Here is a 26923-nt window from a genome sequence, read left to right as displayed (position 1 = left end):
GAGAGTCAATAACATTTTTATTCAACAAACCATGTAAAACAGTCTTAAAATATGTCATGAATCTAATAAATTGCCATTTATGGATTGAATTATTTCGTTGCTACAAACAAATATTCGTCAGGAAAGATACATTCTGTCGCGGTACAATCATGACACCCGCAGGGGACTCTGGGTAACGCAAGCGTCACATTGAGCCTAAACATCACTTGAGAAGCTTTTAATAATTGGAACAAAAAAAAACCTGAGAATAAAAAGCCAGATCTATTCATCTTCATCCCTTTGTTCGAAGCACGAACGGTGACCCCAGCAGTGGTTTCTACTGCGGCCCCGAAGAGTTCCCGAAGAAGTAGATCTGCTCGTACCCGGAGAACTTGGAGGTGAACATGGGCGGGTAGTTGTAGATGAGCCAGTCGTCTTCCTCGCCGTCCTCGAAATGATGGAGACTCTTGCGTCCTTAGGAGACATTTCAGGGTCGTACGTGAAAACTATTATTTAAATCAATCTCATAGTTTGATTATTTTTTACCTTTTTCTCTCGTCAGTTCATTTAATGTTGTGCAAACAAATGCAAATGTAATGTTGTTGCTCATATAAAACATTTATATAACAACTAAAATGTTCTTTCATTTTATTTTTATCATTAAAATAACCTCAGAATTTCAAAGAATGTATAGAAAATAATTCAACATTTGATTTTTTTGTTCATATTTTCAGGTTCTTGTCTCGTGAAGCTCTAAGACTTTAAGCATAAAAAATGTAAAGGCTGAAATGCAGGAACTTAGGGATTTAGTTGCTCAATTGAGGGCTGACAATGAGAAACTTGGGCAGGAACAGGTTGCAGCTGGCCCTGGCCCTAGAACAGCCCCTTCAGTTTCCCTTCCTGCATCCTTCAGCGTCAGTGCCCCTGTAACCGAGAGACTGGTTATGGTATCACGTGATAGAAGGTGTCCCATGTTTAGGGGAAAGTCGGGCATAGGGTTAGGTGAGTGGCTGGAGGAGGTACAAGCCGGTATGAGGGCTCGTCACCTATCTGTTTCCGATCAGGCATTCTTCTTGTTCGATCATCTAGAAGGGGAAGCGCGTGATGAAATTAAGTACCGCTCTGCTGAAGATCGTTGTGACCCAAGTAAAATCATTTCAGTGCTGCAGGAGTTATATGGATGCACAGCATCTTATGTAGCGCTACAAGAGGCGTTTTTCTCCCGACGTCAACACGAGGGAGAGACTCTCCTTGAGTTCTCGCTCGCACTTATGGGTCTAATGGCATCCGTGAAGCAGCGTGCACCCACAGGCATCCCCAATGCGGAGGTACTGTTGAGGGATCAATTTGTGGAACATGTGCTGGATGGGTCACTCCGTCGGGAGTTGAAGCAGTTTGTTCGCGGGCAGCATGCCTCTACCCTACTGGAGGTCCGAAGTGAAGCCATCAGATGGGAGCGAGAAGGTTCGCCCAGCAAGGCTCGGGGTCGTAGCAACTCTCTTCCCCTGGCTGTTGGTGCTCAGTATGTGGTACAGGGTAGTTATCCATTGGGTGTCCCTCAAGTCTCAGAGTTCAGCAAATTGAGAGAGATGCTTAAGTTGCAACAGGAGCAGTTGAACCAACTGACTCAAAACATTTCCCGTCTGCAAGGTTCACAGCAGCACAGCCGGGCAGTTTCTCGTGGTCCTATAATTTGTAGGAGATGCCAACAGCCAGGTCACTTTGCTAGGGACTGCGATGGATCACGTGCTCCGGCCCGCAGTCGACCTTCATCACCTTCTGCACAGCAGAGATCATTCCGCTCTGCTCACACGTCGGAAAACTAGCACCCGCCACATTGCAGAGTCACAATTCGGAGGGGGCAGTTATTGGCTCAAGTGTTCGGGCAGGCGATGTTGAAGTGTCCAAGCTCATGTCTTCCTGTCCTCATTTAGCGGTGAACATGGGCGGAGTTGCAGTCTCGTGTTTGGTGGACACGGGGTCCATGGTGTCAACCATATCGGAATCCCTCTTTTACAAAGAGTTTGAACCGTGGGGTCAAGAGCGACTCCGGTCTTGTCATTGGCTGCAGCTCACAGCAGCGAATGGTCTGGCTATCCCATATATTGGTTACCTAGAGTTGGATGTTGAGCTGTGTGGTGTCTGAGGCTCCTACCGCCGTCACAGAGGCCCTCCAGAAGTGCCATGAGGCCTGTGAGTTGGCTTGGCGTATCCCTGGTGGTATGATGAAGATTGTAGCTGCCACATGCTCTGGTACTCCAGCACTACAGCACTGTTTGAACCACCAGAGTCTGGCCTGCCTGCCGGACTGCTGGCTTCCCCCGCGCTAGTGCCGATAGCCCGAGGCACGGCCTATGTGCCAATTTTAAATGTTGGTTCGTTGGATGTGTTGCTCTACCCCCATTCTGTTGTTGGAACCATACAGGAGGTTAAGGTCGTGAGTTTGCCAGCTGGTGTGACTGAGGTTCCATCTGCGGTGGCCACAGTTTCTTCTCAGTCTGTTTCCTTCCCAGTGCGTGATCAGATGGCTGAATTGGAGTTTGGTCATCTTCCGGCAGAAGCGCAAGGTCAGGTGAGGGCCCTCCTGGGTCAGTTTTCATCAGTCTTCTCTGCCCATGATGGAGACCTAGGATGTACTGACCTGATCGCCCATGAGATCCCCCTACTGGATGAGGTTCCAGTACGGCAGCGCTATCGCCGCATTCCCCCATCTGAGTACGAGGTAGTCAAGGACCATATTAACCAACTGCTTGGTTCCAACGTCATTAGAGAGAGCAGCAGCCCCTATGCTTCCCCAATTGTGCTAGTTAAAAAGAAAGATGGCAGCCTCCGTATGTGTGGTTCGACTATAGGCTCCTTAACAGTAAAACCCGGAAGGATGCATTTCCACTGCCACGCATTGACGAGTCTTTAGACGCCCTTAGTGGAGCCCGTTGGTTTTCCACGTTGGACCTGGCAAGTGGCTACAATCAGGTCCCTGTAGCGGAGCCTGATCGTGCCAAAACTGCTTTTTGCACACCCTTTGGCCTTTTTGAGTGGAATTGTATGCCATTCGGGCTTTGCAACGCACCTAGCACTTTTCAACGCTTGATGCAGCGCATTTTTGGTGACCAGCAGTGTCAGTCCCTGCTGCTCTACCTAGATGAAATTGTAGTTTTCTTCTCTACCATTGAACAACATCTAGAGAGGTTGAGGTTGGTACTGGAGCGTTTGCACCATGAAGGACTGAAGGTGAAACTTGGAAAGTGTGCCTTTTTCCAACAGGAAGTGCGGTATTTGGGGCACGTTATTTCTGATCAGGGTGTCTCCACAGACCCGAGCAAGATTGAAGCGGTCGCCCGCTGGCCATCCCCTACTACCGTATCGGGGCTTCGCTCCTTTCTCGGTTTTTCCAGTTACTACCACCGCTTTGTGGACCGTTTTGCAAAGTTGGCTGCACCTCTGCACAAGTTGGTGGCATAGCTGGCGGGTGCCAAGCCCAAAACGGCCAGCAACAGCATTGCATCCCATTGGTCCGACGAATGTCACACTAGCTTCGAGTCACTGAAGGCCAAATTAATCTCCTCACCAGTGTTGGCCTATGCAGACTTCTCCCTTCCATTTATCTTGGAAGTGGACACCAGCTATGGTGGCCTAGGTGCTGTTCTGTCCCAACGACAAAATGATGTGGTTAGACCAATAGCTTATGCAAGCCGTGGATTGAGGCCTACAGAACGAAATATGGAGAACTATAGCTCCATGAAGCTGGAGTTCTTGGCTCTCAAGTGGGCCATGACTGAAAAGTTTAGGGAGTACTTGTTGGGTCACCAGTGTGTAGTTTACACCGACAACAATCCCTTGAGCCACTTGTCCTCTGCCAAGTTGGGGGCCACGGAGCAGCGGTGGGCAGCTCAGCTGGCCTCGTTCAACTTCGAAACAAAGTATCGGAAAAAGTAATAAGAATGCTGACGCCCTCTCCCGCCAGAACACACCGGAGCCACCAGACCTGCATACTATGGTTCGTGGCACCCGGCTACCTGAGCCCTTGCAGCAAGCGCTACAATGTGGCAAAATTGTAGCCACCCAGTCGGTAGCTGCAGCCTTACCTCATCGTTCGCCGTCTGATATTGCTACCCTCCAGGCTACTGACCCAGTTATCCAGGAAGTATTGGCCTTCTGGAGGTGTCAAAGACGACCCAATAATGAGGAGCGGAGGCAGATGTCCGCTGCTGCTTTAGTGTTACTCCGTCAATGGGATCGTCTGACAGAGAGGGACGGGTTAGTTTATCGGCAAATTTTTAGACCAGATGGGGCGGAGGTGGTGCTGCAGTTGTTGTTGCCTGCTGTTTTAAAAAAGGAGGTCCTCACTGAGGTTCATCAGGGCCACGGTCATCAGGGCATTGAGAGGACTTTGGAACTTTTGCGCAGGCGTTGCTACTGGCCAGGTATGACAGCTGAGGTGGAACAGTGGTGTCAGGCATGTGAAAGGTGTCAGGTAGCAAAAGTTTGTAAGCCGGCCGCTCGTAGTTTTATGGGCCACTTGATGGCTTCACGGCCTAATGACATTTTAGCTATTGATTTTACTCTCCTCGAGCCAAGCCGTAATGGTTTCGAAGACATCCTGGTGATGACTGATGTATTCAGTAAATATACCTGGGCGGTCCCTACCCGTGACCATGAGTGGTTTTCCAGGTTTGGGGTACCCGCTCGGATACATTCGGATCAGGGACGTAGTTTCGAGAGCACCATTATAAAACAGCTGTGTGAGTTTTATGGCATTGACAAATCTCGCACCACTCCATACCATCCAGCAGGAAATGGTCAGTGTGAGCGGTTCAACCGAACACTCCATGATCTTCTGCGTACTTTGCCAGTGTCTCGGAAACATGACTGGAGCTCATGTCTACCCCAGGTCTTGTATGCCTATAACACCACACCACATCAAGCCACTGGTGAGTCCCCATTCTTGTTAATGTTTGGCCAGGAGCCCAGGCTCCCTGTTGACTTTCTCCTAGGTCGGGTTGAGACCCCCGTGGGAGGTTATATTCATGAGTGGGTTCAGGAGCATCAAACCCGACTGCAGATGCACATTTGAGGGGGCCCCTGACCGATTAAAGGTGGCCGCGGAGCGCCGTAAGAGAAATCATGATCAACATGTCCGGCATGCTCCTCTGAAGGAGGGCCAGTTCGTTTGGTTGCGGGAGCTTGGTGTGCGGGGCCGCCACAAGATACAAGATCAGTGGTCGTCTGTCATACACCTTGTCTTGAGGGTACCGAAAGAAGGGGGCTCGGTATACACCATCGCCCCAAAAGATGATGCAGATAGAACCAGGCAGGTCCATCGTTCCTTGTTAAAAGCCGTAGTTGGTGTCGATCCTTCGTGTGAACCTCCCGCTGTTCCCTCTCCATCTCCGCCCGAGTCAATTCAGTCAGAAGATGAACTTTCATCTGAATGTGACTGGCTGGTTTTAAGGACCGAGAGCTTTTCACCCATTTCTGTCCAGGCTGGAGCTCCAATCCATACTAGCCCCAGAGGTCAACCTTCAACCTCTGTGCACCCTGATCCTATGGTGGACAGGCCCCGTCTTCTCCCTTCGGTCGGCAGAGAAACTGTGCGGCGTACAGTGAGGTCAACTGCGGGTCAGCACTCTAATGTTCACCATCTTCCACGGCCGTTAGCAGACCCTGAACAAGGATCTACTAGTCCTTCCAACTCAGTGTTTAACTCTGTTGCTGCACTGTTTAGACCGTGGCAGTAAACTCGGTCATTGTGTCCGGTTATTCCATCGTCGGGCCGACGATTCAATTGTTGGGGGGAGATTGTAGCAGGACGAGCTTGTTGGCATTCCAGCCAATCCCGTCTTAGCCTGCTGGTTAAAAGGAGGCGGTGCGCACACTTCTCTCTCGCTCTGAATGGCTGGAGGCTGAGTTCCCACCTCAATCAGCGTCCTACGCTTCCGCTTCCGGGGTCAGAGGTAGGCTGTTAGCGACGACTGTGGTTCTCTCGTTGTGTTCTGTCCAGCTCTGTGGTAAGCTCATTGATCCTTTTGATAGATTCCTCTCTGGGTGTGTGCTTGGCTGCGTGTTGCTTCCCCTCTGCAACTTCTTTACGAAGTGGGTGACGCCGTTTCGTGCCGTGCTCCCCAGGAATGTTTTGATCGGTATGTGGCTAGGTGATTAGCACATATGGAGCTTTCCTCCTCCGATTTTTTAGTTATTTTTAACTCTGCTTTTATTGATCCCCCTAGGTCACTTAGCGCAGCCTCCGCTAAGACCACCCGCTTATTTCACTGCTGTTTTGTCTTGGGTTGTTTTATTTAAACTTCACCCGGAACTGCTGGGACGGATCGGGTGGCAACGATTCGCCCTCCCGACCACCTCTGTGTCCCGACGGCCGACTGTGCGTGTGTGTGATTGGCTAATCGCACTAAGTCGAGCGAGCGACAGCGGACTGAGGCTCGGTGTCGCAGTTCACCCCGGACTCTTGAGTTCTTGTGTTCATTTTTGTTTACGTTTATTTCAATTGTGTCTGTTTCTTTCCGTGTGACTATTTTTGATCATTCTATGTTTTGTTGATTTGTCATTTGTTTAGTTTTACAGTTAAAGTATATTCATTTGTATTTTGTTCGTCATTGTCGTCACTCATTGTTAAAGTTTCACTCTCTATCTGCTCAGGAGCTGCCGTACTGCGGTGTCGGATTGGTGTCCCGGTGGTGGTGTTTCCCCCCTTTCTTTTGCACGTGGGTTTTGTTTGTAGTGTTCCCAGGGATCCCCCCTTTTCGTCGGACATCTCTCACCGTAGGTGTCAGCCCTGAGCAAGGGTAGTCGTAACCAGTATTGTTTTATTATTGTGGTAAATTAATATATATAAATAATAAATATTCTTTCTGAATTACTGTCTCTGCTCCTTCCCACGAATGAACCTATGTGCTGACCTTTATATTAATATCCTCTGGGTGAAATTCCCAGGGTGGCGTTGTTGAACACACAAATTACATAAGTAATACTCTATCCGTGCTTGTGTCGCCACAAACAGAAGAAGTTTTAAAAACCTCGAGTGAAGGTTCGATTTGAGGAACAACTAGAAAATAAAACTTGTTCAGACTTTAAAAGTTGAAACATTCTTACCTTCATTGACGAAGAACTCGGCCGTCAGACCCGACAGTCGCGCGGCGTTGGGCGAGTGAGGGACGTTCATGTTCCTGGTCCACTTGTACCGGTTCACCTCCGGGTGCCACTGGACGCCGTAGAAGGGGAACCTGGTACCTGACGGGGGTCACGGTGAGAAGATGGGGGTCACGGTGAGAAGACGCTCGTGTCTCGGACATGTTTGTCTGTTTTACCCTCCATGGTGGAGACGAACTCGACGCCGTTCGCAGCCACGTTTGTCGACAGGATCGTGAAGAAGTTGCTGAGATTCTTGTTGTTCTGGAAGGTCTGAGAAGATTTGAAGCTTTAAGTAAACATGTATTTAGAAAATACTGCAACAGGAATATATTTTCATCAAGTGAGACCTGGTGTATCATGATACAATACATTATGATAGTGTAGTAACAAGTATATATGTGTAGTATTGTCCAGTACTTGACTCTGGTGTTGTAATAGTGTAGTAACAAGTATATATGTGTAGTATTGTCCAGTACTTGACTCTGGTGTTGTAATAGTGTAGTAACAAGTATATATGTGTAGTATTGTCCAGTACTTGACTCTGGTGTTGTGATAGTGTAGTAACAAGTATATATGTGTAGTATTGTCCAGTACTTGACTCTGGTGTTGTGATAGTGTAGTAACAAGTATATATGTGTAGTATTGTCCAGTACTTGACTCTGGTGTTGTGATAGTGTAGTAACAAGTATATATGTGTAGTATTGTCCAGTACTTGACTCTGGTGTTGTAATAGTGTAGTAACAAGTATATATGTGTAGTATTGTCCAGTACTTGACTCTGGTGTTGTAATAGTGTAGTAACAAGTATATATGTGTAGTATTGTCCAGTACTTGACTCTGGTGTTGTGATAGTGTAGTAACAAGTATATATGTGTAGTATTGTCCAGTACTTGACTCTGGTGTTGTGATAGTGTAGTAACAAGTATATATGTGTAGTATTGTCCAGTACTTGACTCTGGTGTTGTGATAGTGTAGTAACAAGTATATATGTGTAGTATTGTCCAGTACTTGACTCTGGTGTTGTGATAGTGTAGTAACAAGTATATACGTGTAGTATTGTCCAGTACTTGACTCTGGTGTTGTGATAGTGTAGTAACAAGTATATATGTGTAGTATTGTCCAGTACTTGACTCTGGTGTTGTGATAGTAAAGTAACAAGTATATATGTGTAGTATTGTCCAGTACTTGACTCTGGTGTTGTGATAGTGTAGTAACAAGGATATATGTGTAGTATTGTCCAGTACTTGACTCTGGTGTTGTGATAGTGTAGTAACAAGTATATATGTGTAGTATTGTCCAGTACTTGACTCTGGTGTTGTGATAGTGTAGTAACAAGTATATATGTGTAGTATTGTCCAGTACTTGACTCTGGTGTTGTGATAGTGTAGTAACAAGTATATATGTGTAGTATTGTCCAGTACTTGACTCTGGTGTTGTGATAGTGTAGTAACAAGTATATATGTGTAGTATTGTCCAGTACTTGACTCTGGTGTTGTGATAGTGTAGTAACAAGTATATATGTGTAGTATTGTCCAGTACTTGACTCTGGTGTTGTGATAGTGTAGTAACAAGTATATACGTGTAGTATTGTCCAGTACTTGACTCTGGTGTTGTAATAGTGTAGTAACAAGTATATATGTGTAGTATTGTCCAGTACTTGACTCTGGTGTTGTAATAGTGTAGTAACAAGTATATATGTGTAGTATTGTCCAGTACTTGACTCTGGTGTTGTGATAGTGTAGTAACAAGTATATATGTGTAGTATTGTCCAGTACTTGACTCTGGTGTTGTGATAGTGTAGTAACAAGTATATATGTGTAGTATTGTCCAGTACTTGACTCTGGTGTTGTGATAGTGTAGTAACAAGTATATATGTGTAGTATTGTCCAGTACTTGACTCTGGTGTTGTGATAGTGTAGTAACAAGTATATATGTGTAGTATTGTCCAGTACTTGACTCTGGTGTTGTGATAGTGTAGTAACAAGTATATACGTGTAGTATTGTCCAGTACTTGACTCTGGTGTTGTGATAGTGTAGTAACAAGTATATATGTGTAGTATTGTCCAGTACTTGACTCTGGTGTTGTGATAGTGTAGTAACAAGGATATATGTGTAGTATTGTCCAGTACTTGACTCTGGTGTTGTGATAGTGTAGTAACAAGTATATATGTGTAGTATTGTCCAGTACTTGACTCTGCTGTTGTGATAGTGTAGTAACAAGTATATATGTGTAGTATTGTCCAGTACTTGACTCTGGTGTTGTGATAGTGTAGTAACAAGTATATATGTGTAGTATTGTCCAGTACTTGACTCTGGTGTTGTGATAGTGTAGTAACAAGTATATATGTGTAGTATTGTCCAGTACTTGACTCTGGTGTTGTGATAGTGTAGTAACAAGTATATATGTGTAGTATTGTCCAGTACTTGACTCTGGTGTTGTGATAGTGTAGTAACAAGTATATATGTGTAGTATTGTCCAGTACTTGACTCTGGTGTTGTGATAGTGTAGTAACAAGTATATATGTGTAGTATTGTCTAGTACTTGACTCTGGTGTTGTGATAGTGTAGTAACAAGTATATATGCGTAGTATTGTCCAGTACTTGACTCTGGTGTTGTGATAGTGTAGTAACAAGTATATATGCGTAGTATTGTCCAGTACTTGACTCTGGTTTTGTGATAGTGTAGTAACAAGTATATATGTTTAGTATTGTCCAGTACTTGACTCTGGTGTTGTGATAGTGTAGTAACAAGTATATACTGTATGTGTAGTATTGTCCAGTACTTGACTCTGGTATTGTGATACTGTAGTAACAAGTATATATGTTTAGTATTGTCCAGTACTTGACTCTGGTGTTGTGATAGTGTAGTAACAAGTATATATGTATAGTATTGTCCAGTACTTGACTCTGGTGTTGTGATAGTGTAGTAACAAGTATATACTGTATGTGTAGTATTGTCCAGTACTTGACTCTGGTATTGTGATACTGTAGTAACAAGTATATATGTTTAGTATTGTCCAGTACTTGACTCTGGTGTTGTGATAGTGTAGTAACAAGTATATATGTGTAGTATTGTCCAGTACTTGACTCTGGTGTTGTGATACTGTAGTAACAAGTATATACTTGACATTATTAACCTGTCAATAACATCCGGCTATGTGCCTCAGATTTTTAAAGTTGCAGTAATTAAACCTCTGCTTAAAAAACCCACTCTCGATCCAGAGGTCCTCACTAACTACAGGCCTATCTCTAATCTAGTATTCATTTCAAAACTTCTGGAGAAAGTGGTAACGAGTCAGCTCTGTGATTATCTCCAGGACAATGATCAATTTGAGGTGTTTCAGTCTGGTTTTAGGGAACACCACAGCACAGAGACCGCCCTGGTAAAAGTAAGTAACAACCTACTGATGGCCTCTGATCAGGGCCATGTTTCAGTTTTTGTTCTTCTAGATCTCAGTGCTGCATTTGACACTGTCGACCACTAAATCCTTCTACAGAGGCTAGAAAACCATATAGGCATTTGTGGAACTGCTCTAAACTGGTTTAAATCTTAGAACGCACTATGTACATGTCAACCACCTCTCATCGACACACACTAAGGTCAGCTATGGTGTCCCACAAGGTTCTGTTCTTGGTCCAATACTATTCACAATCTATATGCTCCCACTAGGGGACTTGATTAGAAGACACTCTATAAACTTTCACTGTTATGCTGATGACACCCAACTCTACTTGTCCATGAAGCCAGATGAAAGAATTCAGCTAACACAATTACAGTCCTGTATCACAGATATCAAGTCATGGATGACCAAAAACTTCCTCCTACTGAACTCGGAAAAGACTGAGGTTTTACTAGTTGGTCCGCAACATCTCAGACAATTATTAACTAATGATCTAGCTTTACATAATGGACTTGCTCCTGCTACTAGCACCACTGTAAAGAATCTGGGTGTATGCTTTGACGAGGACTTATCATTTAACTCACACATAAAACAAATCTCACGGACTGCTTACTTCCACCTTCGTAACATTTCAAAAATTAGGCATTTCCTTCCTTTAGATGCTACTGAGAAGCTCATCCATGCTTTTGTTACCTCCAGGCTGGACTATTGTAACTCTCTTCTGTCAGGATGTTCTAAAAAGTCTCTCAGAACTCTTCAGCTCATTCAGAACTCTGCAGCTCGTGTCCTGACTAAGACTAAGAGGCGCGAACACATTTCCCCTGTACTGTCTTCCCTACATTGGCTTCCTGTAGAATTTAGAATACAGTTTAAAATCCTTCTCCTAACCTATAAAGCCTTACATGGTCTAGCACCAACATACATTAAAGATTTAATCCAAACTTACCAACCCTCAAGGACCTTACGATCCCTAAACTCTGATCTACTAGTTATACCACAAATCTCTAAATGCAGATTCGGAGCCAGGGCCTTCAGTTTTCAAGCCCCTCTACTGTAGAACAAACTACCGGCTTCAGTCCGGAGGGCAGACACCCTCTCTATGTTTAAAAATAATCTTAAAACCTTACTTTTCGATAAAGCCTATAATTAACTTGACTGTTTATCTCTAGCTGTCATAACTAACAAAACTGTTTATCTTAGCTGCTATAGGCTGAGAATGCTGGAGGAGTTTTAGTTTTAGACACCGAGCTCTGTATACCCTTCTTTTCTCGCCGGGGCCGTTCTGGCTTGGCCGGTTCGGGTGTGGGGGTCCGGCGGGTGGGGCCTGTGGGTGCCTTGGGCCTGGTGGTGGTGACAGCTGGTGCCGCGATGGCCCTGTGCGCCGGCGGGGGGGTGGCCCGCTTCCGGGGGGTTTTTGATGGTGCGTGGGGGCGGGTGCTGGCGGGGGTGGCTGGGGTGGTGGATGGGGGGTTGCGCTGGGGGCGGTGCTGGGGCTGGGGGGTTGCTGGTCCCGCCGACGAGGTCGGCTGGGGCTGGCCGGGTGTTCTGAATGACCTTCCGGCCCCGATGGCTTCGCCTGGTCTGTGGTGGGGGGCCTGTCTTGGGGTGGGTGTCTGCTGCAGCGGTGGCTGTGGTCCTCTACCCGCCCTGTGTGGCATGTGCCGTGGTCGGGGGGTTTGTCGCCCTTGGTCCTGGGGGTTCGTGGCCGGGCTGGTCGGTCTTTCGGGGGCTTCCCGGGTGGGGGGGGGCCACACTGGGTGGGGCCGCATTGGGGGGACGGCGGAGGCATTGGGCGGACCCATGTTACCGTAGTGACCATGTACCGCCCATGCAAGTGCTGCTGTCCCCCTGGGTGCTGCATGGTGGGTGGGGGCGGTGGCTGGGGGTCAGTACGTGGGATGGGCGGGGCCTCGGCACCTTAGAGACCGTGGACTGCCCATGGAATACTGCTGGCCCCCCAAACTTCCCTCATGGGGAGGTGGGCTGCGGCTGTTGGGGACGGTCTACAGTTCAAAGACTGGGGGCCGTTCCCGGACGGCTGCGGCCCCATTGCCCCCGCCCTGCCCGCACAACCGTGGCCCCCCTGTGACCCGGGGGACCTGGGCCGATGCCTGGCCATTGCTCCCCCGGGCTCATGCGGTGGCACTCAACCCGGCTACTGGCCGTGTCCGCAGGGTATTGGGGGGGGTTCCGCCGCCGCTGCTGTGGTGGGTCCCCATCTCCTTGACTCGGTCCCCTGCTATGGACTTGGTGGCGGCCTGACGGTCTGGGGGTCCTCCGTCGCACGGCCTGGCCCCGGGGCCCTATCCCCTGACTGGTTCTTCTGGCTGCCCCTCTGCCCCGGTGCCTGCGCCTGGTGGCTCCCCCTCTCTGCTTCCTCGGTCGTCCTCGCCTGTGCTCGCCCTCTCGCGCCCCCGGTGGTGGTCCGCCTTCTCGCTGGTGTTTGGGGTCGGCTCTGGTGGTTATCTCGCCTGCCGGGTCCTGGTCTCCCGCGGGTTCCTGCCGCGGCTTGGGCCCCTGTGTCTGGATCTGCTGTGCTAGGTATGTGCCCTCTGGCCTGGCTATTTCAACCCCCCCCCCCTCTCCCCTCTATATATCTTCACCCGTCACCGGAGTCTGTATACCTGTGTATTGTCTACATTTGTCCCAAACCCACACCTTTTTATTTCTCTCCCGGAGCCCCAGGGATCCACCTCCAGAACTGCTGCTGATCCAGGGATCCACCTCCAGAGCTGTTGCTGATCCAGGGATCCACCTCCAGAGCTGCTGCTGATCCAGGATCTTCACCACGTCATCAGATCCCGAGTTCTCTCCAGCACCCCCATGGACCCTCCTACACTCTCCTCTTTTCTCTCACTATATCCTCCCTCACTCCTCTCCTTATCCATCTGTCTACCCCCCCATCCTTCCTCCCAGCCGGTCAAAGCGGCAGGCCGTCAACAATGAGTCGGGTTCCGCTCGAGGTTTCTGCCTTCTAAAAGGAAGTTTTTCCTCGCCATTGCTCACTGTACAGTGTTTTGTTTCTTGCTCTTTGTTGAATTGCTGGGATCTATTTTTCCTTAATCAACTGTAGTCTTATTTCAACTGTATAGTGTCTTGAGATAAGTTTGTTATAAGACACTTTAAATAAAATTGAATTGAATTGAATATGTGTAGTATTGTCCAGTACTTGACTCTTGTGATGTGATAGTGTAGTAACAAGTATATATGTGTAGTATTGTCCAGTACTTGACTCTGGTGTTGTGATAGTGTAGTAACAAGTATATATGTGTAGTATTGTCCAGTACTTGACTCTGGTGTTGTGATAGTGTAGTAACAAGTATATATGTGTAGTATTGTCCAGTACTTGACTCTGGTGTTGTGATAGTGTAGTAACAAGTATATATGTGTAGTATTGTCCAGTACTTGACTCTGGTGTTGTGATAGTGTAGTAACAAGTATATATGTGTAGTATTGTCCAGTACTTGACTCTGGTGTTGTGATAGTGTAGTAACAAGTATATATGTGTAGTATTGTCCAGTACTTGACTCTGGTGTTGTAGTATTTACAGACCACATGACTCTTGATGAAGTCGTAACTACTTTCAGTTGTTTTCAAACCAAAACAAATGTGTTTTTAAAAACACAAGTCGATCCTCCTATATTTTACCGTCACTGCCATCCCGTAGTTATGAAAGTTTCCGGTCAAAGGTTCTTTGGCGACAGCCTTCATCATGTCCGGAGGGAAGTCTGCAAACATTCTGCTCTGGAAGGCGTCTGGAGGGAGGAGACAAATATTTATTTGACATTTTAATAATAATAGACTTTGAGCACTCGGACTGAGGTGGTTCCAGCTGCGTCTCAAATCACAAACATCTGCGCATCAAAAACATGGGCAATATATATATACTATAGGATATACTGTATATATATATATATATAAAAGTGAAAACCCCTAAAAAACAGCGTGAGGACGTCACGCTCTGAACCGGAGATTCTCACACGTTCATCTCAAAACTATAGTTTTCTCTGCTCATGGATCGGGTGTAGAGGCGTCACCTTTGGTGAGGTTGAGAGGCATCATGATGTTCTGGGCCGGAGTGATGGACAACAGGTCCTTCCCTGCCACCAGCGCCGTCAGCAGCTGCATGCCCAGGCAGGTGCCCCAGATGGGGAAGTAGTCTCCAGCGTTGTTGGCCTGAAAACATGTGGACCGGTGAACGACGACAACAACACTTTTGCTTTTTTCATATTTAACTTCAATTTGGTTTGACTTTCCACTTGTTAGATTAAAATTATTACAACTATACGTATACGCCATACTTAAATTAATGCTAAAAGATAATCAAATATAAAGTATAAATTACTCGCTTGATCTAAGAGCTTAAACGTTTGACTACACATTCACAATCAACATTCCACTCCAGACTGATTCACACTGTTTTCGAGACAAGCTCGGATCAGAATTAAAGATAAGACAGCAGTTATTTAAAACATCTGTTTATCTGCAAATCACACCTTAAATCGTAGATCAAAGAACGAAGCAAGACACACCCGGGAAAGGGGGGCTAAAAGACGGAAACCCTCAGCCGAGAACATTTGAATGATTAGATTACAAGAAAACAAATCAGGATGTCTCTCTGCGGGGGATCGGGACACAGGGAACTTGAAAGGACCATTTGGCCGGAAAGGGACGACCTCCCGGACCGTAAATTTGCATTAAATATAGCAATGTTTCTACAGATCGGGGCCTTTTCTCCCGGAACTATTGACCTGTACAGTCGCCGGGACAAAGTGTGTCCGGTCGCGATCGTAAAGCTTGTATTTTGTTTGACTTGAAGCAGCGAATAAACAACCCGTGACACCCTCTGGATTGTTCATCTCTCTCCACGAAGCGAAGGATAAGACCCGGGACGGACGTGACGTCGTGTTGGAGCAACGGAAGCGACTCCGTGTTTTGATTGTTTTACACTTCTAGCTGTCGGCAAAACTTTCAGTGCGATCTCTCGGTGTTCCAAAGTGGTGTACCACAGGGCTCTGTCCTAGGACCCCTAGATCACTGATAAAACGCAGCTTCAACAAGAGACGTTTGGATGAGTATTTTTGTTATGACGCTAAAGAAGGACGTCCACAGAAGAGCAACAGAGGTCGGAGGCAGTAAAGGTCGTTCAAGGTGAAGTTCCACCACATTTATCTGCTCGTATACATGGTGTCGTGAATAACGGGTTCACCTTCAGAGCCAGGTCGAAGAAGATCTTCGCCACTCTGGCGAACTCCGACTTCTCGATGTCGATGGCGCCGCCGATGAGCAGGAGCCTGAACCCGAGATACATTTGAACCGTCGGAACAAGACGAGTCCACATCCGGACACTCACCCGTTGGTCTTCCTGAAGAGACTTTCATACTCGGCGTCCGTTAGCGTCAACCTGACGGGACGAGTGGAGACATGGATTCAACGTCTGATCTTCAACACTATTGTCACGATTAATGTAAGTCAAAACAAGTCTTACGATTTTCTACCAATTCAAGATCTCAAAACAAGATGAAATGTGTTTAAAGTGATAAAATCTCTTGTTTGAAACGAACAGTAAGAAGCACAGATCCAAGTCAACAACTGGATAATCCAATTATTTTCGTCCGACTAAAAAAAGATTGTCAACCCTACGGTATTTGAAGTTTGGGAGTTGCCAGCAGGATAATAATGATCGTAGTTGTACGATCGTTTCACCCTCCGCCTGTACGATAGAATCCTTGAGAAGGACTCTATTATCACAGTCCTGCAACTATTCCTTCCCTTTGTTCTCCACCTCTGGGCAGGAAGGTTGAGTTGATCCCAGTTTTTCCACATAAACACCAAGTTACCATCTATTGTATCATATAGTATCTATTGTATCTACTGATCGTATCCATCATATCGTATCTATTGTATTATGTCTATTGTATTGTATCGTAGAACTGGAAAACCAATTTCCCGAAGGAGATCTCCGGAGGGATTAATAAGGTTTTATCAATCTATCAATCAATCAATCTATCCATATATAACATATCTTATCTCTCTTATCTAATATATACAATTGTATCCAAAAAAATCGTATCTTTCGTAGTCCATCATAACCAATGTATTGTATCATCTCATTGTATATATCATATTGTATCTATCATACATCTCACCCCTGTTATCTAATCCATACGATTGTATCATATCAACCTCGTATCTATTGGTATTTATTCCATCCATCCAAGTACATTTGCACCCGTCAATCAAATGGTGGTTCGAGACTCACTTGATCGGCACGACTCTGCTGCCGCCCGACTCCGTGTACTTGACGTACGACGCCGGGATGTAAGTGTCGCCGAACTTCAAGTACTTCTTGTTCACGATCATCTGAGTGAGAATCCCTGGCGAGAGATTCCAGATCAGAAACCGTGGGAACCGAGTCGTGTGCGTCGCTCACCGATGATGGGTCGGTCGTTGGCGGTCACATGACGTCGCACACTCGGCCTCGCGGCGACGCTGCACAAACACACGCAAACAAACACAAACTCTTTGAAGAACATGTTCTGGTCGCAGAGGTCGAGGCCGTTCTCCTCGTTCGTGTGAAAAGCAGAAGTTCCAGGAACTTGCGAGATGAGCGAGAAGTCAAGAAACATCTGTGTTTGATGATCTACTGACTCCTTCAAGAAACATCTGTGTTTGATGATCTACTGACTCCTTCAGGAAACATCTGTGTTCGATGATCTACTGACTCCTTCAAGAAACATCTGTGTTTGATGATCTACTGACTCCTTCAAGAAACATCTGTGTTTGATGATCTACTGACTCCTTCAAGAAACATCTGTGTTTGATGATCTACTGACTCCTTCAAGAAACATCTGTGTTTGATGATCTACTGACTCCTTCAAGAAACATCTGTGTTTGATGATCTACTGACTCCTTCAAGAAACATCTGTGTTTGATGATCTACTGACTCCTTCAAGAAACATCTGTGTTCGATGATCTACTGACTCCTTCAAGAAACATCTGTGTTTGATGATCTACTGACTCCTTCAAGAAACATCTGTGTTTGATGATCTACTGACTCCTTCAAGAAACATCTGTGTTTGATGATCTACTGACTCCTTCAGGAAACATCTGTGTTCGATGATCTACTGACTCCTTCAAGAAACATCTGTGTTTGATGATCTACTGACTCCTTCAAGAAACATCTGTGTTTGATGATCTACTGACTCCTTCAAGAAACATCTGTGTTTGATGATCTACTGACTCCTTCAAGAAACATCTGTGTTTGATGATCTACTGACTCCTTCAAGAAACATCTGTGTTTGATGATCTACTGACTCCTTCAAGAAACATCTGTGTTCGATGATCTACTGACTCCTTCAAGAAACATCTGTGTTTGATGATCTACTGACTCCTTCAAGAAACATCTGTGTTTGATGATCTACTGACTCCTTCAAGAAACATCTGTGTTTGATGATCTACTGACTCCTTCAAGTAACATCTGTGTTTGATGATCTACTGACTCCTTCAAGAAACATCTGTGTTTGATGATCTACTGACTGCTTCAAGAAACATCTGTGTTTGATGATCTACTGACTCCTTCAAGAAACATCTGTGTTTGATGATCTACTGACTCCTTCAAGAAACATCTGTGTTTGATGATCTACTGACTCCTTCAGGAAACATCTGTGTTCGATGATCTACTGACTCCTTCAAGAAACATCTGTGTTTGATGATCTACTGACTCCTTCAAGAAACATTGTGTTTGATGATCTACTGACTCCTTCAAGAAACATCTGTGTTTGATGATCTACTGACTCCTTCAAGAAACATCTGTGTTTGATGATCTACTGACTCCTTCAAGAAACATCTGTGTTTGATGATCTACTGACTCCTTCAAGAAACATCTGTGTTCGATGATCTACTGACTCCTTCAAGAAACATCTGTGTTTGATGATCTACTGACTCCTTCAAGAAACATCTGTGTTTGATGATCTACTGACTCCTTCAAGAAACATCTGTGTTTGATGATCTACTGACTCCTTCAAGTAACATCTGTGTTTGATGATCTACTGACTCCTTCAAGAAACATCTGTGTTTGATGATCTACTGACTGCTTCAAGAAACATCTGTGTTTGATGATCTACTGACTCCTTCAAGAAACATCTGTGTTTGATGATCTACTGACTCCTTCAAGAAACATGTGTGTTTGATGATCTACTGACTCCTTCAAGAAACATCTGTGTTTGATGATCTACTGACTCCTTCAAGAAACATCTGTGTGTTTGATGATCTACTGACTCCTTCAAGAAACATCTCTGTGTTTGATGATCTACTGACTCCTTCAAGAAACATCTCTGTGTTTGATGATCTACTGACTCCTTCAAGAAACATCTGTGTTTGATGATCTACTGACTCCTTCAAGAAACATCTCTGTGTTTGATGATCTACTGACTCCTTCAAGAAACATCTGTGTTTGATGATCTACTGACTCCTTCAAGAAACATCTGTGTTTGATGATCTACTGACTCCTTCAAGAAACATCTGTGTTTGATGATCTACTGACTCCTTCAAGAAACATCTGTGTTTGATGATCTACTGACTCCTTCAAGAAACATCTGTGTTTGATGATCTACTGACTCCTTCAAGAAACATCTGTGTTTGATGATCTACTGACTCCTTCAAGAAACATATGTGTTTGATGATCTACTGACTCCTTCAAGTGACAGGTGAAATAAATCAGTTGAGAAATAACAATAACACGAGTCATGCTCGAGGAATTCTGGTCGAACTGGACGATCAAGCGTCAGTACGAGCAGGAAACAATAGTGTTTGTTTGAGAAATCCTTAATGGACGCCATGTTCTCTGCAAACAGAAAGTAAAAGCGTCTCGTGGGGAAATAGATGTTCCTTCAACTCAACTTGAACCAGTGAGAACAGACCATCATGTGACCTCCTTGGCAGATGTTTGTTTTTTTTATCTCTGCATTAGTGACTCAGTGCTGCTCGAGGACGGAACGTTTTGACTTACACTAGGAACTAATAAAATCATAATGATGTCTTAAGTTCTGACTGATTTATTAAAGGAGATCAAACTGAAACTACATCTAAAAATCAAACACAAAAATATGACATAATTCAGAGTTTAAAACCCATTTTCCCATGTTCATCAATAATAAAAATATATAAAAATGGAGAATTTATACTAATCTTTTGACACATAAATGTTATGCAAAAATGTAGTAGTTTTATTTTTGTAATCTGATAACATTCTTTAACTTACTATGTTAACTTTCTATTTTGAAATGTGAGTTGATCTATAGAAAGAGCTAGCATAGCATAGCATAGCATAGAAAGATAAACTTTCCTGTGTAATGCAATTTTACTTGAAATAAAATAATCAAATATACATTTTTTTAAAACTCACCCTCCGAGCGAAGCCTCACAAACACAAACGAAGGAACGTTCGTCTGCAGGTCGTGACGACGGCGATGAGGAGATTCCGAGACTCGCCAGAAAAAGCGTGTTTTGTTTGTGGCGACAGTGAGAGAAGGTGTCCCAGAGAGTCTTTAAGGGCTGGATGGAGGGAAACGAGAGACTGGTTTTATAAGAGATTGAACTCAAACAGGGAAGGAGCCCGAGGTTGTGCATGAGGTCGAAGGGTTCATGCTCTAGTAGAAGAACTCACATTTCTCCTTCAAACTCTTCACTGGCTGCCAGTTTCTTTCAGGATCATTTTAAAATTCTGGTTCTTACTTTCAGATCTATTCATGGTCAGACCTTCCATCAGTGATCTGATCCAGACTTACACCCCAGCTCGGGCTCTGAGGTCTGTGGATCAGAATCTACTGATGGTTCCTGAACTTCCGGACCAGAGGAGAGAAATCCTTCCAGACTGTTGCTCCTAAGCTTTGGAACCATCTCTGTGTTTGATGATCTACTGACTCCTTCAAGAAACATCTGTGTTTGATGATCTACTGACTCCTTCAAGAAACATCTGTGTTTGATGATCTACTGAGTCCTTCAAGAAACATCTGTGTTTGATGATCTACTGACTCCTTCAAGAAACATCTGTGTTTGATGATCTACTGACTCCTTCAAGAAACATCTGTGTTTGATGATCTACTGACTCCTTCAAGAAACATCTGTGTTTGATGATCTACTGACTCCTTCAAGAAACATCTGTGTTTGATGATCTACTGACTCCTTCAAGAAACATCTGTGTTTGATGATCTACTGACTCCTTCAAGAAACATCCGTGTTTGATGATCTACTGACTCCTTCAAGAAACATCTGTGTTTGATGATCTACTGACTCCTTCAAGAAACATCTCTGTGTTTGATGATCTACTGACTCCTTCAAGAAACATCTGTGTTTGATGATCTACTGACTCCTTCAAGAAACATCTCTGTGTTTGATGATCAACTGACTCCTTCAAGAAACATCTCTGTGTTTGATGATCTACTGACTCCTTCAAGAAACATCTGCGTTTGATGATCTACTGACTCCTTCAAGAAACATCTGTGTTTGATGATCTACTGACTCCTTCAAGAAACATCTGTGTTTGATGATCTACTGACTCCTTCAAGAAACATGTGTGTTTGATGATCTACTGACTCCTTCAAGAAACATCTGTGTTTGATGATCTACTGACTCCTTCAAGAAACATCTGTGTTTGATGATCTACTGACTCCTTCAATAAACACCTGTGTTTGATGATCTACTGACTCCTTCAATAAACATCTGTGTTTGATGATCTACTGACTCCTTCAAGAAACATCTGTGTTTGATGATCTACTGACTCCTTCAAGAAACATCTGTGTTTGATGATCTACTGACTCCTTCAATAAACATCTGTGTTTGATGATCTACTGACTCCTTCAAGAAACATCTGTGTTTGATGATCTACTGACTCCTTCAAGAAACATTTGTGTTTGATGATCTACTGACTCCTTCAAGAAACATCTCTGTGTTTGATGATCTACTGACTCCTTCAAGAAACATCTGTGTTTGATGATCTATTGACTCCTTCAAGAAACATCTGTGTTTGATGATCTACTGACTCCTTCAAGAAACATCTGTGTTTGATGATCTACTGACTCCTTCAAGAAACATCTGTGTTTGATGATCTACTGACTCCTTCAAGAAACATCTGTGTTTGATGATCTACTGACTCCTTCAAGAAACATCTGTGTTTGATGATCTACTGACTCCTTCAAGAAACATCTCAAGAGAATTGTATTTGAGCTTTTCCTTGATTCTCTGAGACTCTTGTGTTTGTCTCAGTATTATCTTGATCTTTAAAGTATTTATTTTATTGAGTATTGTTTGGATTGTTTAAGTGTTTGTGACCCTGGTCTAGAAATATAAATGACTTACTTATAGTTGGACACTCAGGTGAAGAGAGGGGCGGAGCCGGCGACCGATCTGCACCTGGCGGTGAGTTGGCCTTGAAGATGCAGGTCAGACCTGCAGGACCCAAACGTGTTGTGTGGGTGACCATCAGTACCTCCAAATCTGAGTCAATGGTTCTCATTTGGAATGAGGAGCGAGGACTTCTCCGGGTTGGGGATGAGATCTTGCCCCAAATGGAGGAGTTTAAGTATCTTGGGGTCTGTTTCACGAGTGAGGGGAGAATGGAGCGTGTGATGGACAGACGGATTGCGGTGAAATCAACAGTTATGCAGACGATGCACCGATCCATGGTGGTTAAGAGAGAGCTGAGCCATGAGCTCTGTGTATTCTGACCAATCTACCCTCACCTAGGGTCACAAACAATGGGTCGTAAGGAAGATCAAGCAGTTAGAAAGTCTTTACATAAATTGGCGACTCAAGAGACTTTGAGAAAAGAAACCACGCGACGAAATCATCTTAATCAGTTTAATTCCGATCGAACGTCAAGTTAAAAACGACGACGTACAGATAAAGACGGTGAAGATGAACTTCATATTTCTAGTGTCGTAATGAAAGAGGAAAAATGTCTTACAAGCAAATTATTCTTGCTCTTCAGGCACAAATCATTCCAGATTCTTTTCCTGAGGTCCCTGAACGCAGCATTGTTTCTCAACAGCATCTTCACCTGCAAACAAACACAACTTTTCATCAGAGGTCCAGCAAATTATCATCGTTTAGTCATTTCTTTGGATTATTTAAAAGGTTTTTGTTCCAAATATGACCTTGAAAGTGTTTGTTGAACGTTTTTCGAAAAGATTAATTTACTTTTGTAAATCTAATAGTAACTTTTCTGGATTATTGAGGACACATTTGTAATTTAAAAGCCAAAAACGATCCAATAAACAAATGAAAACTATTTTGTGATTATTATTTTTGCGCAAATTGATTAATTTATTGTCACAAAAGCACTTTAAATTAAAACCAATTTGAAAATACTTTAACAATGATTACCTAATTAATACTAAAACGCGTGACGACACAGACTCACAGCAATTATGTGAAGATTAATAGAAGATGCTGCCCCCTGTTGGTGAGACCGAGTATCGCTCCAAGATCATTGTAACACATGTGGGGTCCTCGTCCAATCACGTGATTCAAAGAACACGTGGGTACATTTGTTTGTTATTTATTAAAACAGAAATGTTTGCTTCAATAAAAGACAAAGTTGTATCAATAAAATAAAAATAACAAGCGTCAACAATAGTTTAAAAGTTGCCTAAATCAAAAGAATCAATAATAATAAAAAATAATAATAATTAAAGGCAAATATTCAAAAAATGAAGGTTTCTTAAACCAAAAGATATTTTCAATAAAAATACTAATCTAATCAATCAAAAAATAGTTTTTTTCACCTAAATTTTTTTTTTTTTTAATTAATCGATTAAAAACGACTTCAATTGTTTGTAGCAACTTTTTATAATTAAATAATAATGTTTCAAAAAGCTTTTTTAAAGCGTTCAAACACTTTATCTTTAATTGAAAATATATTAAAGCAACTTTTCACTCTTCATCATAGTAGCCTTTTAATAATGAAAAATACACTAAATAATAATTATTTTTTCAATTGAACAGTTTTTAACATTATACTTATTATTTTGAAGGCTGTTATTTAATGCTGGTAGAATCAAGGGACACCCTGGAAAGCTCCATCATCGGTCACGCACATTTGCGATCTGTCAGGGCCAGCGGGGCCTTCTCTGCTGCCTGAACATAAACAGAATATAAATAGAATTCTAATTTAATTCAAATTTTTTAATTTGTTTATTTTTCATAAATATGTATTAAATGATTCCTCATAGTCTTTTCTCTTCATTTCATTTCTTTCCTCTTGTTGCTGCCAGGGTTGTATGTTCATGTGAGAGCTTTCATCCAATCGTATTTGAGATCATGTGTTGCAAGAAGAACCCGAGGCCAGAGTTTTCAGAGGTGGCTCTTGTTCATTGGTTCACACGATCCTTCGGCTGCCGTTCATCTCAATCAGATTCTACTCGGCGACATCTGCAGCAGCGTCTTGGCAGCTAAACTTTCTGATGCTGCCAAGACGCTGAAAGCGTTGAACACGTGACACGTTCAGGTCCTAAATTAACCGTTTGTTTTTTAACACACAAAAGCTAAAGAGCTCGATCTGGTCGCGGATATACTTGCAAAGCAATTTTTTAAGAAGCACTTTTCAAGAAAACCTGGACGTTGTTAAGAAAGTTATACGAACTCAGAGTCTTTCATGAGCTTAAAAGGATTTATTTATTTCCTCCATGAACTCTGTGAGTAAATGCATTTACACGCAACATATTTAGTGAGATCACGCAACATATTTCGTGAGATCACGCAACATATTTCATGAGATCAAGCAACATATTTTATGAGATCACGCAACATATTTTATGAGATCAAGCAACATATTTCGTGAGATCACGCAACATATTTCGTGAGATCACGCAACATATTTTATGAGATCACGCAACATATTTTATGAGATCACGCAACACATTTTATGAGATCACGCAACATATTTTATGAGATCATGCAACACATTTTATGAGATCACGCAACATATTTTATGAGATCACGCAACATATTTTATGAGATCACGCAACATATTTTATGAGATCAAGCAACATATTTTATGAGATCACGCAACATATTTTATGAGATCACGCAACATATTTTATGAGATCACGCAACATATTTTATGAGATCACGCAACATATTTTATGAGATCACGCAACATATTTCGTGAGATCACGCAACATATTTTATGAGATCACGCAACATATTTCGTGAGATCACGCAACATATTTTATGAGATCACGCAACATATTTCGTGAGATCACGCAACATATTTTATGAGATCACGCAACATATTTCATGAGATCACGCAACATATTTTATGAGATCACGCAACATATTTCGTGAGATCACGCAACATATTTTATGAGATCACGCAACATATTTTATGAGATCAAGCAACATATTTCGTGAGATCACGCAACATATTTCATGAGATCACGCAACATATTGTATGAGATCACGCAACATATTTCATGAGATCACGCAACACATTTCGTGAGATCACGCAACATATTTCGTGAGATCACGCAACATATTTTATGAGATCAAGCAACATATTTTATGAGATCACGCAACATATTTTATGAGATCACGCAACATATTTCGTGAGATCACGCAACATATTTTATGAGATCACGCAACATATTTCGTGAGATCACGCAACATATTTTATGAGATCACGCAACATATTTCGTGAGATCACGCAACATATTTTATGAGATCACGCAACATTTTTCATGAGATCACGCAACATATTTCGTGAGATCACGCAACATATTTTATGAGATCACGCAACATATTTTATGAGATCACGCAACATTTTTCATGAGATCACGCAACATATTTCGTGAGATCACGCAACATATTTTATGAGATCACGCAACATATTTTATGAGATCACGCAACATATTTTATGAGATCACGCAACATATTTTGTGAGATCACGCAACATATTTTATGAGATCACGCAACATATTTTGTGAGATCACGCAACATATTTTATGAGATCACGCAACATTTTTCATGAGATCACGCAACATATTTCGTGAGATCACGCAACATATTTTATGAGATCACGCAACATATTTCGTGAGATCACGCAACATATTTTATGAGATCACGCAACATATTTTATGAGATCACGCAACATTTTTCATGAGATCACGCAACATATTTTGTGAGATCACGCAACATATTTTATGAGATCACGCAACATATTTTGTGAGATCACGCAACATATTTTATGAGATCACGCAACATTTTATGAGATCACGCAACATATTTCGTGAGATCAAGCAATATATTTTATGAGATCACGCAACATATTTTATGAGATCACGCAACATATTTCTTGAGATCACGCAACATATTTTATGAGATCACGCAACATATTTCGTGAGATCAAGCAACATATTTTATGAGATCACGCAACATATTTCTTGAGATCACGCAACATATTTCTTGAGATCACGCAACATATTTTATGAGATCACGCAACATATTTTATGAGATCACGCAACATATTTTATGAGATCAAGCAACATATTTCTTGAGATCACGCAACATATTTTATGAGATCACGCAACATATTGTATGAGATCACGCAACATATTTCTTGAGATCACGCAACATATTTTATGAGATCACGCAACATATTTCGTGAGATCAAGCAACATATTTTATGAGATCACGCAACATATTTCTTGAGATCACGCAACATATTTCTTGAGATCACGCAACATATTTTGTGAGATCAAGCAACATATTTTATGAGATCACGCAACATATTTCTTGAGATCACGCAACATATTTCTTGAGATCACGCAACATATTTTATGAGATCACGCAACATATTTTATGAGATCACGCAACATATTTTATGAGATCAAGCAACATATTTCTTGAGATCACGCAACATATTTTATGAGATCACGCAACATATTTCGTGAGATCAAGCAACATATTTCTTGAGATCACGCAACATATTTTATGAGATCACGCAACATATTTCTTGAGATCACGCAACATATTTTATGAGATCACGCAACATATTTCGTGAGATCAAGCAACATATTTTATGAGATCACGCAACATATTTTATGAGATCACGCAACATATTTTATGAGATCATGCAACATATTTCTTGAGATCACGCAACATATTTTATGAGATCACGCAACATATTTTATGAGATCACGCAACATATTTCTTGAGATCACGCAACATATTTTATGAGATCACGCAACATATTTTGAACTACGTGAGTACATGTGATGCCACAGGTCAGTACCAACAGACCTTCCATGTTATACATTCGGGTCAAAAGAAGACGTTTCCATGAACTCACCACAGCTTCCTCTCGTCTCCCTGCACACGTCTTCGCTCACAGCAGCCACG

General features: G+C 43.0%; 1 protein-coding gene across 2 annotated transcripts; it reads right to left on the bottom strand.

Moving 5' to 3' along the window:
- On the bottom strand, positions 1-26898 carry LOC148090123 (gamma-glutamyl hydrolase-like). 2 transcript variants are annotated; one of them, XM_087812609.1, is made up of 12 exons: positions 26874-26898; positions 22491-22583; positions 19932-20080; positions 16959-17017; positions 16788-16902; positions 15879-15929; positions 15735-15819; positions 14563-14701; positions 14174-14280; positions 7302-7395; positions 7087-7224; positions 1-453 (listed from the first exon to the last, which is right to left on the bottom strand). In XM_087812609.1, exons 2-12 carry the CDS (start codon positions 22575-22577, stop codon positions 317-319), a joined length of 1161 nt encoding a protein of 386 aa, XP_087668735.1. In that variant the 5' UTR covers positions 22578-22583; positions 26874-26898; the 3' UTR covers positions 1-316. The 2 variants fall into 2 exon arrangements, with proteins under 2 accessions (XP_087668735.1, XP_087668745.1); XM_087812619.1 differs by lacking the exons at positions 22491-22583; positions 26874-26898 and adding an exon at positions 21884-21955.
- Between the last annotated feature and the right edge of the window lie 25 nt (positions 26899-26923).

Source organism: Callionymus lyra, chromosome 1, assembly GCF_982586985.1.
Source record: "Callionymus lyra chromosome 1, fCalLyr1.hap1.1, whole genome shotgun sequence".
NCBI classification, from domain to species: domain Eukaryota; kingdom Metazoa; phylum Chordata; class Actinopteri; order Syngnathiformes; family Callionymidae; genus Callionymus; species Callionymus lyra.
Note: the sequence above shows the minus strand (reverse complement) of the source record. Positions and strands in the feature narration are given on the sequence as shown.